Source organism: Pholis gunnellus, assembly GCF_910591455.1.
Source record: "Pholis gunnellus genome assembly, chromosome: 20".
Classification (NCBI taxonomy): Eukaryota; Metazoa; Chordata; class Actinopteri; order Perciformes; family Pholidae; genus Pholis; species Pholis gunnellus.
In genome coordinates this window covers 4,677,710-4,693,303 of record NC_136547.1, presented here as the reverse complement: position 1 = coordinate 4,693,303, position 15,594 = coordinate 4,677,710, and the positions used below count along the sequence as shown (strand labels likewise).

Genomic DNA, 15,594 nt, shown 5'->3' with positions numbered 1-15,594 from the left:
GCCTGAAGTGCGCCTCAGGACATTCATGGCTAAGCGCTCGCTGTCTTCTATAACAATATCAGCTGGTGGTACGAGTGTGTTTTCCTCCCCGGCTCATGTCTGAGGATCATCCCGAAATCAAAAAGGTGGGATTCCTCTGTCAGCACGTAGTATGGAGGTAATAGAGGCAACTGAGCAACGATCACGTGCAGTGAGTCATGTGCTGCTTACAAGAGCAGTGTGTGGATGTGTGTTAGTGCTCACAGCTGTGTGTGTGTGTGGAAGAAAAATGCCTTAAGTGGCCGGTAACTATTAGCTCTCTGCTGCTCATTAGCATTTAGAGCTTCCTCCCACCTCCTTCATTCAGGCCCCTCGTGCAGCCTCGTCTGACACAAAGATGGCCTTCATGGTCCCGACAGAAGCCACCAGAAAAGAGCTCACCTCGTGCTGGTCAAAGCCTGACTTTTCCCATTGAGATCAACTGAAACAGCCCCTTCTTTTCCTTCATTGCTTCTAGATTGAGACCCAGAGAGAATAATGGAGAAGGTGATGGAATGTGTGGGTGCAAGTTTTATCCTGACTCTGTTTTGTCCAAGTTACTGACTAACGTAAATGGATAATACGTGGATAACCAGCTCTGTCTTAAATCATAGTCCATATTTCTAAAAACATCTATTTCTATGATTATCTTACCACACAGAGCCCCTGGAAGAAACATGGAGGGAAAACAAGCACTATGGCAGTCCTAAGACACCTGAGGTTCCCACCTGGCACACCGCTTCTTTAAATACTGTATATTGATACGATATTGATGCTCCTTATCGGTTCAATCATTCATTTTTTAAACCTCCCCTCGCCGCCACTTTTAATACAGCTTACTGTGGTCAAACTCAGTCCCTAGAACATTAGGAGCAGTCACAGCACCGTTTCTATGGCACAAAGAATCACTTACCTGTATATTATTGATGAGCGCTGGCAGTCTCAGTGGGTGTTGTTCACTGCAGCTTTCCTCAGACGTGTGAGCAGTCTCACACACTGCAGGGCTCTATCAATTCACCCCCTCTTCAAAGCCGCTATAATGGTCTGACATTTATTCTGCGGTACTAATTAATGAATTGGGACACGCAGGGGTCATTTTCAACCCACATGTAAACGAGCTGAACTGCTCTTTGAATCGCCTTAATTTGGCAATTACAGGAACAAAAAAGCTGTTTCTGGTCGATCTTCCTGTTTGACCTACAGTATACCTGACAAAGGCTGTTCTAACAGTAACATGCTAACGACACAGGGAGGGCCTGAGATGAGTCTTTGTGTGGAGGCAGACAGCTCTGTCTGTGGCAGCCATGTTTTATTTGTCATAAGAGCTGCGAGGGGAAGCGTGCTGAGAAGGATGGTGTGTGTGTGTGTGTGTGTGTGTGTGTCTGTGAGAGTGTGTGTGTGTGTGTGTGTGTGTCTGTGAGAGTGTGCCGAAGTGATTAGAAAGGAGGGGTAGCAGTTCAGCTCAGCAGTTAATTAGACCCTGGAGGACCACGGGGTCACACGCTGATCAGACACAAACACATTTGCCTTTGCACGAGTGAGTGTTTAAAGAGCGGCAGCAAGTCCGTTTTTTAGAATTAGGTTTTGTTGCTCCGGTATGTATTGGTCTCCATTTTGTACATTAAAGTGCTAGATGCAGCACGTCAAATGCTAATAAATGTTCAACGGTAATGTTTCGGCCTCTATGACGACTGTTCACAGGACACTAAACGACAGAATGTGGTTGGCTGACCACCGTGGTTACAGGAATAATGCTCCATACCGCTAGAAGTCAGAGAGTTCTTTTTGTAATTTGGGTGAACTGTCCCTAAAAAATCGTATTGCTTATTAAAGTCTTATTACCATAACATTAGTTTATAACCCTGCTGCATCTGTTACTAATGTCAGAAGGGTTCGTGGTTGTTTGCAGTGTTACAAACCTTTAAGAAGTTGGTAGTGAGTTATTTCCAAAACTGACATTTTTGCTAAAAAAAAAAGGAAGAAAGTGGATTTGAGAAAAAGGCCACACGAGTGTTTTGACAGCGTCTCCAGCCTCAGGTCAGCTCACTGTTCCTTGCGGCGTGTCTGTGCTGACGTGGTGCACACCCATCATCATCATCAACGTGCTGTAAGTGCACGCATTAGGAACCACGTGGCCGGAAGCCGCTCCCTCGGTGACTATTCATCTCCATTGTAGCCAGCGAGCCGGTCTGGTGAGCGGGGTTAATGGCAGCACTTTAACACATTTAGGAATGCTGAACTCCTTGCAACTCAAGGGCATTAGCTGAAGGGGGAAGCCAGCTGAGTGACACTAATGCTTGTCATCATTCTTAGCTCTGCTGTGCGCTAATGGACCTGAAGCTGCAACGCAGACAATACAGACCCCAAATACAATCTGCAGTAGTTTTTATCATCGGTGTGTGAGGTGTAGTCCATTTGCCTTTTCTGTCAAAGACTTCAGACTGTATTGTGTGATTACTATAAACTGAAGGAAACGCACAATAACACCAAAACCCATCTGTCTCAGAGCTCTCAGAGCTATTTGAGGACAATCACTGTTGTTCTCACAAATATTGTAATTTGAATTGCAGTATTTTCTCTAAATGTCATGATAGGCCTGTTTGTGTTCACAGTCTACATTAGTTTTATCATCACAAACTTCTCACATTCAGAGCTTTTATAATATAGTGACCCGTCGCTAGCTTAGCCACCCAGGTCCTTTAAGGAGAGAAGCACTGTTTCATTTTGAACAGCAAAAAGCTTCTTATTCTTTCAAATATACAAATATATTGTTTGGTGTCTGTTTGTGAACAAAACCATCTTTGGCACAAATAGTACAAGAGCTTAAAACACTATAATGTGTTAGAATCACAACCGTTGAAAATGTCCCTCTTTCAAATTGCAAAGTAGATATAAAAACAATCATCCAACTGTTTGTGTTATTTGACTTTGTTTGACTTAAAGGGCCCCTTCAATGCTTTAATACAGTCTTCTGTCAAAGTGACAACACAATAGTCCAACTGACATTGAATGGTGTTTTCTTTTGTCTGCTTCTGTTCTGAGAAACAATTGTCCTGTGTTCTACCAACTGTCCACCTCATAACTTCATTGAAACACAAATAAACACCGGAGGCCGCGCCCCCTCGCTGCGTTCATCCATCACTGCTATCAAGGTCTCGATATACAAGCTGCTTTCAGACGGGGAACGCACGCCAGTCACACAATGGCGGCAAAACTAGTCAGCAGGAAGCTTGTTTTCTGTGATTTATATCCTGCAATTGAGCTATACGCTGACGACAATGTATAGTTCTCCATGTGTGTCCTTCTGTTCCACCCCCGCCCTCCTCCTCCTCCTCCTCGTAATTGCTTTAAGCTAAATTTAATTTTGTATCGAGTGTGTGTGTGTGTGTGTGTGTGACAAAGCTAATTACTCTCCAGTTCTTCGGTGGTGGAGGATGCTTTGTGATCTTTCAAGCCCACTCGCTTCCCTTTGTCCGATCTCGGCGCTGCCACACGCAGTATTACACACGTGTGTAATCATGCACACATGTCGGTATACACGCTCTCACGTGTACGCTAGAGAGCTGCAGACTGTTTCTTCTAAGCAGACGGGCAAACCGTTGAGCGACCCACCGTAATAGATGAGGCGAAGTTGTTAGTAAACACAAAGAAACACGTCTCGTGTTAACAGATCATTCATTTGGAGTCGTGCTTGTGTCCGCCTGATGATCATTGTCCGGTATTCGCTCTCGTTTGGCTCCTGATGTAAAATGTGTCTCTAAAGCTGCTAAATGATCCGTTCTGTTCACCAGCTAGTTGCTAACGGAGTCTGTCTGCAACATCTTGATCCACTATTGGTATCTAAATATTGATCCGTGCAGTTTTAAAGTACATTTTTTTATTTTTTTTTTAAGGATTTAGAAGGATCTATTGGGAGAAATGGAATATTCATAACTATGTTTTTATTAGTGTATAATCACCTGAAACTAAGAATCGTTATGAGCGCTTTGAATCTAGATATGGAGCAGGTCCTCTCCCGTCAGCCATGTTGCACCGCCATGTTTCTACAGTAGCCCAGAACGGACAAACCAAACACTGGAGAGGGCCTTTTGCGTTTTTTAATGAACCTGAAGGCCACCGTAGCTCCCAAACTCCAAAAGGGTTTCATTTGTAATATGAAACACTAGCAGACATGCAAACATTTACATCTAAGAAGCTGGAAGCAGAAACCGTTTGATAGTGTTTTATACCGAGAAATAACTTAAATGAATAAATCATTGACAAAACTTGATTCATTTTCTGTAGATCAACTATGAATCATAGATATTCAGCTCTTAATTCAACAATAATATGTTCTGATACTTAGGAATTTAAAGTGTGTAGTTATTTATTTTTACAATCAACACTTGAAATGATGAAGACACTTGCAAATGACAAGTTAAATGTAAACCATACTTTGGTGTTTCACTTTAGATTTCATGAAACTATTTTTTTTTCCTTTTTAGAAAAACACAGAGGAATAGAGAGAATAATGAGAATAAATATGAAACTAAATTGTAATCATACCCTCTAAAGTAAAAAGGAAATCTGGTTTGAATTGACTGAGTAGAAACATAAAATGATGTTGAGTAAATCTCAATAACATCCCTGATTGTACTAAACATGATACTATTTAATACTGTTTTAATCATAAATGATGTGTTGCCAGTGTCTCTGAGATTCAAATCATTTTCATCAGCTTGTAGGAATGTAGTAAAGCTCCTCGCTGACTCGTCTCCCTGCAGGAGCACGTGCGCGGCACAGCGCTCCCGACCGGTTCCCCTCGCTTTTCTATTTCTGGCATCTTTAGGCACAGGGCCCATTGTGTCGACTGTCACGACGAAGCATTCGGCATCCTTCTTAATCCACCTGTTATTTTCCTCTGTGGTGATTTCCAGCTGTTGCTACTGTTTAAGATGGACTTCCCTTCATTTTGGCACAGGAAACACATTGTCTCGTGTGCAGCTGTGAACATTTGTGTTTCATATCCCACAGAAAAAAAGAAAGTGAGAGGTGTTTGCTTGTGTTTCACATTTCTTTATTTAAGTATTTTTTTTTTTGGGCCATCAGAAAATGGTCAGAAATACAGTTTCAAGGGTCATGTCAAGTGCACTGTGTCACAGTTGCTGTGGCATGTTTCCATCCTTCTGTGATAGAATGTAACAATAAACAATAAGCAATTACAGGCTAGACGAGTCGGCCCTGCTGTCAAGAACAAATATGTCCGCCTCGCCCTCACTTAAACCCAACCTGACCTTCCTGCACAGCCGCCACTTCCAGCCTTTCCTTCCTCAGCATTACAGGTCAGTTGAGGTTTGAGCGCATAAAAACAAATGTCAGGCAACGCTCTGCCACACACTGTCTTGCTCACTTGTGAGGTCGTGCCCCGTGTGCTGCAGTGAATGTTGGTGCACGCTGGAGCCGTGCAGCGAGGAGCCAGATGATGTGTGTGGCAGCGAGCCGAGAGGAGCGCTGGACTGGACAAAGTCGACCACCACTCGTAATGATGCAGCTGCTCTCTCTCTCTCGCTCTCTCTTGGCCTTTATTTGTCTCTGCGTGTCTCTGGCTCTCCCATGTCTCTCTTCCTTTTATCAGGAACTGTGTGTTTTTTCCCATAAAGAATCGTGACCTGTCCTCCCTGCTTCTGTCTCAACAAGCATGTTAAAAAATAGACCTGCGTGTCTCTTAAAGGATCTTAAGTATTGGGTTCTAGATAGGTCGTTGACCTCGGTTCGCAGTGATTATCAGTAATGATATGCTTTAATTAAAGGCGCTAAGTGTATCTTATTTTAAAGACAGATGTATGTATATGTACTGTGGCAAAAAGTGCGATGAAAAATGTGGATGCACCTAAATGTTGGGCTGGTGCACCTAAATGAAAAGGTTAGGCGTCCCGTCACAAGCCTGCCGTCTCCACGTCCCGCTGTCATCAGTCCTGTAAACCATTCAGCAGATTTCCTGGACAGTCTGACCTAGTTGCATCATAATTACAGGCAGCTAATCGTTAATGTGCAATAGCTGACAATTAATGCCGAAATGCTGCACACGGCACATTTTAATGAAGATCCAGTGAGTCATCTGTTCTCTCCAATTAGTCTCACTTTAGTGAAATTAAGGAATTGATATTTGTTTTTCAGTAGCTGATCATGAGCGGAATATGTGCTGGTAAATTATCCACCCGTAGTCGTGAGAAATGAGGAAAATGAACCCGTCTCCCTGCCCTTGAGTCTGGATTTTTTCGCATCACTATCTGAAAGAACACGGCCTCGCTGTTCATGACAATAGACAGCTATGTTAACCGCTTGCACTTGGATTTGTTTGAGGAGGTCCAGGCCTCCAGTCTTTCAGACGGCAGGATGTGGTTTCAGTCTGTGAGGTTAGCTGATTCTCCCTGACAGGACATCAGTAGCCTGCACATCGAAGGCACCTGAGGGCGAACAGGCAGCCACCGTGCACTGCTGCTGAGCGGGGCAAACGGGGGAACAGCACCACCTGTTCAGCAAACATGTCTGTGATGTTCCTTTATGCTATACATGCCTGCTGTTTTCTTTGCACAATATTCCAGCTTCATTAAGTTATAGTGACCTTTTTTCTGGCTATCACTATCAAACTAGGCTAAATTCTAAGAATCCATTTGACCTTTGTAGCCTATACATTTGCTGTAATACTTGTATAATATCTATAGGATTGCTGTTGTCTCTCTCACTGTCACTCAGTCTTTAAACTCTCTTGGTTAGATATGTCCTGCACATGAATTATTGATGTTGAGAGGCTGAGCTGCTGCGCTGGAGGGTTTTTTTCTGCTCCATTACTGCCCTCACACTGGGCCAAGAGCTTTGCCGGTGGAGTTCCACTTGGCCCCGGTTATCACAGAGTTACAGTAGCCATCTCACTCACCCTGCCCACAAGTGTCTGAGGGGCTGATCGCACGGAGACGCGTCGCTGCAGGCGCGATCGCTTCAGCAGGGTCCACTTGCTCAAAGTCTTTACTAAAGTTCATTTAGTAAATTATGGTCCATTTAGAGTCAAACAGACCATAAAGCAGGGTATGCTTTAGGGCGGGGCTTACTGTGATTGACAGGTCGCTGCAGCTACCAGAGCCGTATATGACGTCTCTACGTCACTACTCCACAGTCCACATATGGTCACTTCTGTTCATTGGTTGCAAAAAAAACCAACATGGCGACGACCGTAATCCAAGATTATTACATAGTCAGTGAAGCTATTTATATATCGTATTTTTTTTGTGACTTCGACACATTTTGCCCGTGTTTTTCATCCTTCAGCTGTAACCCTTTCACGTGTGTATTCACTTCATTAAAGTCAATTGCAACATGTTGGTCACCTTGGTGACCTTGTTCACCTTCTCATGTCACTTCTTCTTGCAAAAAAAAAAAAAAAACAAGATTGCGACGGACAAAAAAACAACAGTGTGACAAATAAAAACCAAGATGGCGACCGCCGAAATGCCAAACTCGAGGCTTCAAAACCGTCGACTTCTTGCGTTTAGTCCAATGTTACGTTCCCAACTGCTGCTTCACTACAGTAGCTGCTGTGATTTGACCTTGTGCTCAGGTGCATCCATAATCTATTGGACACATGCACAGACAAGGCTGAATAGCTCCGATGACTCAACAGGATGACCTTCCAGAGCGCTTTACGTGAGGAGCGGAAGGTCATTGTTGATCTGAAGAGGAGCTGTTTTTATCTCTGTAAAGGTCGCTCTGTACAGTCGTGAGTTGGTCTGATACTATTAAAAGCCTTGAATTGGCTTTAGTGCTCTGCAGCTTTGTGTGCCTGCCTGAAACTTGTATGTGTTTTGGCCAAATCATGAAGAGAATCACTGTGGGAGAGCGAAATCCGCCTTTAGGCATTTCAATAGCTAGCCAAGCTATTGTTCTGTGAAGACGTTAGGCTCAAGCAGTCAAGAGCATTTAGCATTTACCCAGAAGGGCCTTACCCGGGACAATGCATCTTTCCAGTATCTGTGCTGTTTGTGGGGTGGGTTAGGGTTTGTGTGTCTGCAGGGGTTGGGTGGCGGGTGGGGGCTCCCACGGCGCTCCTCAGAACTGGGTCAGAGGGATTAATTTCCTGGCCTGGTCGATTCAAGCTAATGGTAGATTAGCATGGGAAGTTTCACTTCCAACACAGCCCCTCCACCCACTACCCTCAGCCAGGACTGGGAGTGAAGCGGCGTGCTGCTTTTCACACTCATGGGGCTCGAGGAATGTGTGTGTACTGATACTCCTATACTGTGTGTGCGTGTGTGTGTGTGTGTGTGTGTGTGTGTGTATATGCTTTCTGTCTGACTCCCTGCTGACCATGTGTCAATTGGAGGTCATTGTGAGCAGCGGCAGTGGGTACGAGAATAGTTTGATGTAACATTGGTCAAAATAAATCCTGTAGATGTCGCAATAGTCTGACACACACTGAGCGGTTTAGCCAACAGATATTCTTCTGTTCAGTACAAATAACACATTCTTACAAATGAAAAGTGATGCACAGCCTTATTGGTCTGGTATGACCAGTAGCTTGTGGTGGCTAGTGTTTGGTTGTGCGCTGCGTTTTATCCGAGGTGGAGAAGTTAAACGTACATTTGACAAACCAACCCATTAGTCTCCATCCTAGAAACCTTCTATCTCATCAAACCAAAGCAAACACCCACTACGACGACCAGGGTCCTCACCAACCGTAAATGCACGTTTTTCAGTTGTACTCCAGAAAAACATCAATGTGAGGACTAAGATGTTGATTTGGCAAATGCATGTCTGGTTAACTTCCCCTAGTAGCACGTAGCCGCTCTCCTGAGCTTATCAACGGGAAGCATTCAGACTGTCTGGACAGGCTCAAACAGGGCTAGGTAAATGTTAGCTCATGTTACCTTCTTGTTGATAATGCTGTATATTGGCCATTAATATGTCGGATTGCTGACTTCAAGACTCTTCTCTACTTGTGCTACTCCTTCTTACTATTGCATTTTAGCACCTTCCTGTTCCGTAAATGTCACTTGTGACCCTCATAGACTCACAAAATTGTTGTTTGGATGCATTATATGCATTATAGAAAAAACTAAATGTTTCTGTCTGTCTCTCCTCACATTACTGCACCATCCTGTTCTCTCCGTTGTGTTTGGGTGTTGCTGGGACCAGTGGACCTTTCAATGTGCTGGAAGTGATTTTAATTAGGTTTCATACAGCGCCTACAGGCTCTTTATCGCCTCCCTTCTCAATCTCCTATGCACCTGCCGGGCTCGTCTTTTTTTATCAACCTTCCATCAGGCCTCCTGTAATACCAGCGAAGCCTGTCTAAAGCTCTCCAAGCTGTGCAGTCTCACCATACACCACATAGTTATGACTGCAACATCCTCCGTGCCTGCCAACATTAAACCCCTTTCTTTTGGCGTTCAGGGATCCAGATTTTGTCCTCGCAAGATTTAGCTAATTTTAGCAGGGTAGCAGCAACATCAATAACGAGTCTCCCTAACATTTTGCTCATGATAATAATGTTGACTAAATACAGTACATATATGTTGTGTCTTTTTGCAAGTTATCCTCTTTGTCATTAAGTTCCCATGTTTTAATGCCCAAGAGGATATTATGGCTGACTACATTACTTCTCTCTCTCCTCCACTCTTGTCCCCTACCTCCTCATTCATCTCAACATTGACAGAAAAGATGAAAACTGTCGATGAACAATGAAATTCCTCAGCAAAACAGAAAAGCTCACATGGCTCATTCCCTACTGTCTCTCCTCTCTTTGAAAAGGTATCGGAAAGAACGTCATCTGCGACCGGACAGCAACGCCTCTGGATGCCTTCCGAATGATGTCAGCGGCCCAGTACTACCCCAAGTTGCTGAGCATTATGGGAAATGTGTTACGTTTCTTGCCGGCCTTTGTTCGAATGAAGGAGCTGTTGGAGGAGGGCTACATCGGGGAGCTTCTGGTCTGTGAGGCGCAGGTATGTCTAAATCTACTCATGTTTTTTTCAGTTGCCGTTTATAATAATGACAACAGTGTGATTCTCTCTCCTGAGGTCTGTTTGAGTAAGAGCAGCGCCCACAGAACTTGCAAGATATCGGTGTCTTGCTCAAAGTCACTATTGCACTCTGGGTACTTTCTGACACAAGATTTGACCTCAGATACTAAGTGAAAAAATATCTAATATCATTTTAAATCTTTGCCCTCAAGGTCCACAGCGGTAGTCTCCTGGGGAAGAAATACAACTGGAGCTGCGATGACCTGATGGGAGGCGGCGGTCTGCATTCGGTGGGCAGTTACATCATCGACTTGCTTACGTTTCTGACTGGTCAGCGCGCCGCAAAGGTCCATGGCTTCCTCAAGACCTTCGTCAAGCAAACGGATCACATCCGGGGCATTCGTCAGATCACCAGTGACGACTTCTGCACGTTCCAGATGGCTCTGGAGGGGGGCGCCTGCTGCACCGTCACGCTCAACTTCAACATGCCTGGGGAGTTTCGGCAGGAGGTGATCGTTGTGGGGACGGTCGGAAGGTTAACGGTCACGGGGACCGACCTGTACGGACAGAAGATCTGCGAAGGCGGAGAAAGCGGTGGAGGTCCTGAACTCCTGCTCAAAGACACAACGCCTCTTGAGAAGGCCTCGTTACCGGAGAAGGCCTTCAGTGACATTCCGTCCCCGTATCTTATCGGAACGATCCGCATGATCCAGGCTGTGCGGCAGGCCTTTCAGGACCAGGACGACAGGCGGACGTGGGACGGGAGGCCTCTGACCATGGCCGCTACCTTTGAGGATTGTCTTTATGCGCTTTGCGTGGTGGATACCATCAAGAAGTCCAACCAGAGTGGAGAGTGGCAGAACATTGTGGTGATGACAGAGGAACCGGAGATCAGCCCGGCCTATTTGATCAGCGAGGCCATGCGGCGGAGTAGGATGTCACTCTACTGTTAGCATCCGGCTGATGGGCGGACGCCCTGAGCAGTAGAGGAAACGCAATGTGATCAATAATCTAACCTTTATTTATAAGAAAGCCTTTCCCTTTTTTGCTTTTAAAAGAACACTTGAGTCCTTCCGAGGAGATAAACTTGTAATTAAAAGTGATTCATACAACCGAAAGATGCAGTTCTACAGCGGAGGCAGATCAGGGAGTGAGACTAATGCTACTGTGTTCTGCTTGACCATAAGGGTATTGCGCCTCTCATTTCTGCTTCTCTTCTACTATGTCTGGGTCTGGAAGATAACGCCTTCCACTGTGGGTCCAAACGAGGACAGCCAAGGAAGAACTATAGTCCTCTCAGTTGAAACTGTGCCGCCGTATTGTTGCTGTAGTCTGAAGTACTTGCTAGTTTTACCAAGTGAATGTCTTAAAAAGAAAAAAAATCTGCGTGCATCTTCCTGCTCTGTGTGTGTGTGTGTGTGTGTGTGTGTGTGTGTGTGTGTGTGTGTGTGTGTGTGTGTGTGTGTGTGTGTGTGTGTGTGTGTGTGTGTGTGTGTGTGTGTGTGTGTGTGTGTGTGTGTGTGTGTGTGTGTGTGTGTGTGAGAAACAAGAGAGTAAAGAAATCAATAGTTTGGCTGGTGGGTTTTTCAGAGGGGTTTAGCCTCTGTTTCGCGTATGCAATATATCCAGGCTGTAGTCGGCTGCAGAAACACCTTTTGTCTTCCAGCCTGGAGTTAAGGGTTGAAACACACTCTGGTGTGCCTTTATGCAGTAACAGTAGCCTGTGCATCAGTTTGCGAGTCCTGTATGCTTTGGTGTTCTTCTTATTTATTTTGTGCATTTTCTATTGTCATGAAGCATGGCCATGATCCATGACATTCTCTGTGGTGTGTGTGCATATCTGCACTGAGCCTTAAGTGTGGCTCTGATTACAGTCTTGCACTAAGTTGCGAGTAAATGCAGACGAGTGTGAGGGTTTAATCTTGATATTGCAAAGCAATGGGTTCACACTTGCATCAAGCCACCGTGATTTAGCATATAGCATGCTTTTTAGAGCTTCTTTAACATGCACAGTGGAATGCAGGTACGTTAGTATGCTTCACATGCAAGTTCGGTTTGGACCCACACCTACAGTAAGACTGTAAACTTTCTTTAAGTTTCCGTTCTAGGTGTTAAAGGTTAAGGCTGGTGTTATTCTACGTTCCTATGAACATGTTTCCTGCTCTGTCTGTGGAACTGGGCCCCGAGCCCTTTGAGTCATATTGAAGATGTAAACTACACATTTAGTGCTCGAGTGACAAATGATAGAATATCACCTCCCTTATCTTTTAAGACATTTTCATTCAATTATAAAACTATAGAATTAGTAAAGAGAGCCAATGAAGAAGACACTAGCGTCGCAGCTTTTAAATCGCAATTGTGATTCCAATTGAAATGTGTGATTTTTACCATGCATGCAAAAACCCCACCGGACTCTCACAGTGTTTGGATCAGTTTTGCAGTCGCAGAAAATCCAACCACACGTTGTGTTTTACTCCCGGTCACTCACACGAGCGAGCTCGGATCCAGTGTGACTTCAGGGTTAGGATCGCTCTGTGCAGCTGAGAGAGCAGCACCGACCTACAAGCCAAAAGATTGATTTTCTTTTTGAACGCATCTCTGTTCCCCCTGTTTGGTTTCAAACTCTTAAACTGTGCTGAAATACTATCTTGTGTAACGACTACTGAAAATGTACATATGAAAACATGATAAAACAATATGCGTTTGTCTAAAGGAATAAACAAGTACTGTATGTATTTTATTTGTAAAAACCAAGGAACTTATTTATTCTTTGTTCTGCTTTTTTTTTTTGCTGTTGAAATGTAGTTTTTTTGCGGACTGACTGACCTGCAGTGTGTGGAGACCGACAGCAGACTGAGGCCTTGGAGCGTTCATCTTCTCGTCCCTATCTGTGAATTATTGACCAAAAAAAGCTCTTCTTTTAACGCTGTTATGAAAAGCTTCACGTCGTAAACAGCCCTGCTAACTAGTCTGTCCGACAAAGCTCCGAGTCCAACACTGATAAGCTATCACTCTTTAAGATAACTCAAGTTACATGATTGACCCTTGTGTACCGAGCGCCTTATCAGATCTGCATATAGACTCTCTCCCCCCCTGTTTGATAACACTTTAAAAATACTCATGATTCTGGAATTCCCTTTTCTTGTTTAATCGTTTTTTCTCCTTCTGTTCCTTTTTGATACGCGTCAGGATCAAGCTAAATATTTTCGATTGAGGCCTGAATTTATGTTGTGATTTAAACTTGATGGAAGGGCTAAACAACCGCAGTCAAAGGTTACTGAGCCGACACTGGATAGGAAAACAAGAGAGAGAACCAGGATCCGAATCACGCTTCCTACATTTGATCTTCACGAGGTTGTTTTCTTTGCCCACATCAGGCCTGTAAACATGCTTCATGACTGTGTGATTTATGGCTCTGTGCTGGAATAGCCTTTGGCTGTTGAGTCTGACTTGGATGTAAATGATCTCCCACTGGTTGGCCGACAGACCCGTACGGGGAACCTAAGGTGAGCGTCTGACATTAGCCCCCCCGAGCCCTGAGAATGGTTTAGTCCACCGGTCTAATATAATGTCTAATGTCTCCTGCAGAGGAAAAGTCCCACCATTAAGATTTACATGGTCACACACTCCAAAAATAATAATCGTTAATCATTTGTTTCCACTTGCTTCACCACTAAGATCCATTTTCTGCCACGGTTATTAATATTTATTATTGTTTCGGAAAAGGCTTCCTAGAAAGCTCATTTTTGTAGTCCAATCAGCCAGCTGGGTTAAACAAGCAGTTAAACGTTAAGATTAGGGAAATGAACTCTAATTACGTGAAATATCAAATATTTGTGCTAATATCTCTTCCCCTCTATCTCCTAATCCGTCATCTGTTTCTTTGGCCCACTTTGTTTGCAGTGTTTCATTACCCAGGCCATGTCTCTGTGTGTACAATAGACCCAGTGTATCTAAATCAGCATGGGCCTTAAGATTAAATGAACTACATTTGAGTGAGGAGGAGGGGGGGGGGGGGGGGGTGTTTCAGACGCAACAGTGACTCACAACATCAGCTTTGGATTCACTCTGTTTAGCTGGAGGTTTATCCGTATCCACACAGACTCCTCCTCCTCCTCCTCCTCCTCCTCCTCCTCCTCCTCCTCCTCCTCCTCCTCCTCCTCCTCCTCCTCCTCCTCCTCCATGGAGAGGCAGTCATCCTCAGCAGCTTCCCCGGGTGCTGTGGTGAAATGTGTCGGTAGCATCTGCTTCAAGAACCAGAGGGCTTTTTCCTTTCAGCAGCAAACAGCTAAATACTTCCTTTCCCCTTTCTTCGGTGCCCGTTACGATGCTGACAATGATAGCGATGCGATACTCTCACATCACCACCTTAATACTCATAACCGTCTCCTGCTTATTGTTGACTTCTATGCATGGATCGGTCATGAAAGACGGTTCATTTTGGAGGCGAACAAACTCAAAGAGGAGCTTCTTCTGCCCTTGGAGACCGTTACTTAGCAACCGGATGCCACGTTGCAGAAACTAGGTCCTTTATCTCTTTTTTTTCTTCTCTCTCTTTTCTCTCCCCTCACACAGTAACACACTACCCTCACCTCCTCCGTATGTCAGCACACTCCCCCCCCCTCCCCCCTCGGTCTCTGACTGACTGTCAAAGGGTGAACAGTCAGTGGTGGGAAAAGATAACGCTTTGTGATCTGCTGTTCATTGATCTGTCTTCTTCACGGGGTAACCCGCGAGATCAGTTTCTCCTTTTTTCTCTCTCTTACCCCCCCCCCCCTCTCCCTCTTTTATATCTAGGGTGAGTCAGGTTGAAGCCTGGAGGACAAGCTCACCTATGTTCCCTCAGACCTTTCCTGAAAACCTCTTCTCCTCACCTCTCCACTCCCCTCATCACTTTTCCTCTCCACTCCCCTCATCACTTCTCTCCTCCTCTCCCCTCATCACTTCTCCTCTCCTCCTCTCCCCTCATCACTTTTCCTCTCCTCTCCCCTCATCACTTCTCTCCTCCTCTCCCCTCATCACTTCTCCTCTCCTCCTCTCCCCTCATTACTTTTCCTCTCCTCTCCCCTCATCACTTCTCCTCTCCTCTCCTGCTCTCCCCTCATCACTTCTCCTCTCCTCACCTCTCCTCTCCCCTCATCACTTCTCCTCTCCTCACCCTTCCTCTCCCCTCATCACTTCTCTCCTCCTCTCCCCTCATCACTTCTCCTCTCCTCTCCCCTCATCACTTCTCCTCTCCTCTCCTCCTCTTCCCTCATCACTTCTCCTCTCCTCCTCTCCCCTCATCACTTCTCCTCTCCTCTCCTGCTCTCCCCTCATCACTTCTCCTCTCCTCCTCTCCCCTCATCACTTCTCCTCTCCTCTCCTGCTCTCCCCTCATCACTTCTCCTCTCCTCCCCTCCCCTCATCACTTCTCCTCTCCTCCTCTCCCCTCATCACTTCTCCTCTCCTCCTCTCCCCTCATCACTTCTCTCCTCTCCCCTCATCACTTCTCCTCTCCTCTCCTCCTCTCCCCTCATCACTTCTCCTCACCTCCTCTCCCCTTCTCCTCTCCTCTCCTCCTCTCCTCTTTAAGTACTTT

General features: G+C 45.2%; 1 protein-coding gene across 1 annotated transcript in view; it reads left to right on the top strand.

Moving 5' to 3' along the window:
• Positions 1 to 14,824, top strand: part of gfod1 (glucose-fructose oxidoreductase domain containing 1) — a 29,536-nt gene extending 14,712 nt beyond the window's left edge. The window contains exons 2-3 of the mRNA XM_079181439.1: positions 9,802 to 9,995; positions 10,226 to 14,824. Of these exons, the coding sequence (XP_079037565.1) occupies positions 9,802 to 9,995; positions 10,226 to 10,966 (935 nt within the window). The 3' untranslated portion in view covers positions 10,967 to 14,824. The remainder of the gene's footprint in view (positions 1 to 9,801; positions 9,996 to 10,225) is intronic.
• The last annotated feature ends 770 nt before the right edge of the window (positions 14,825 to 15,594 follow it).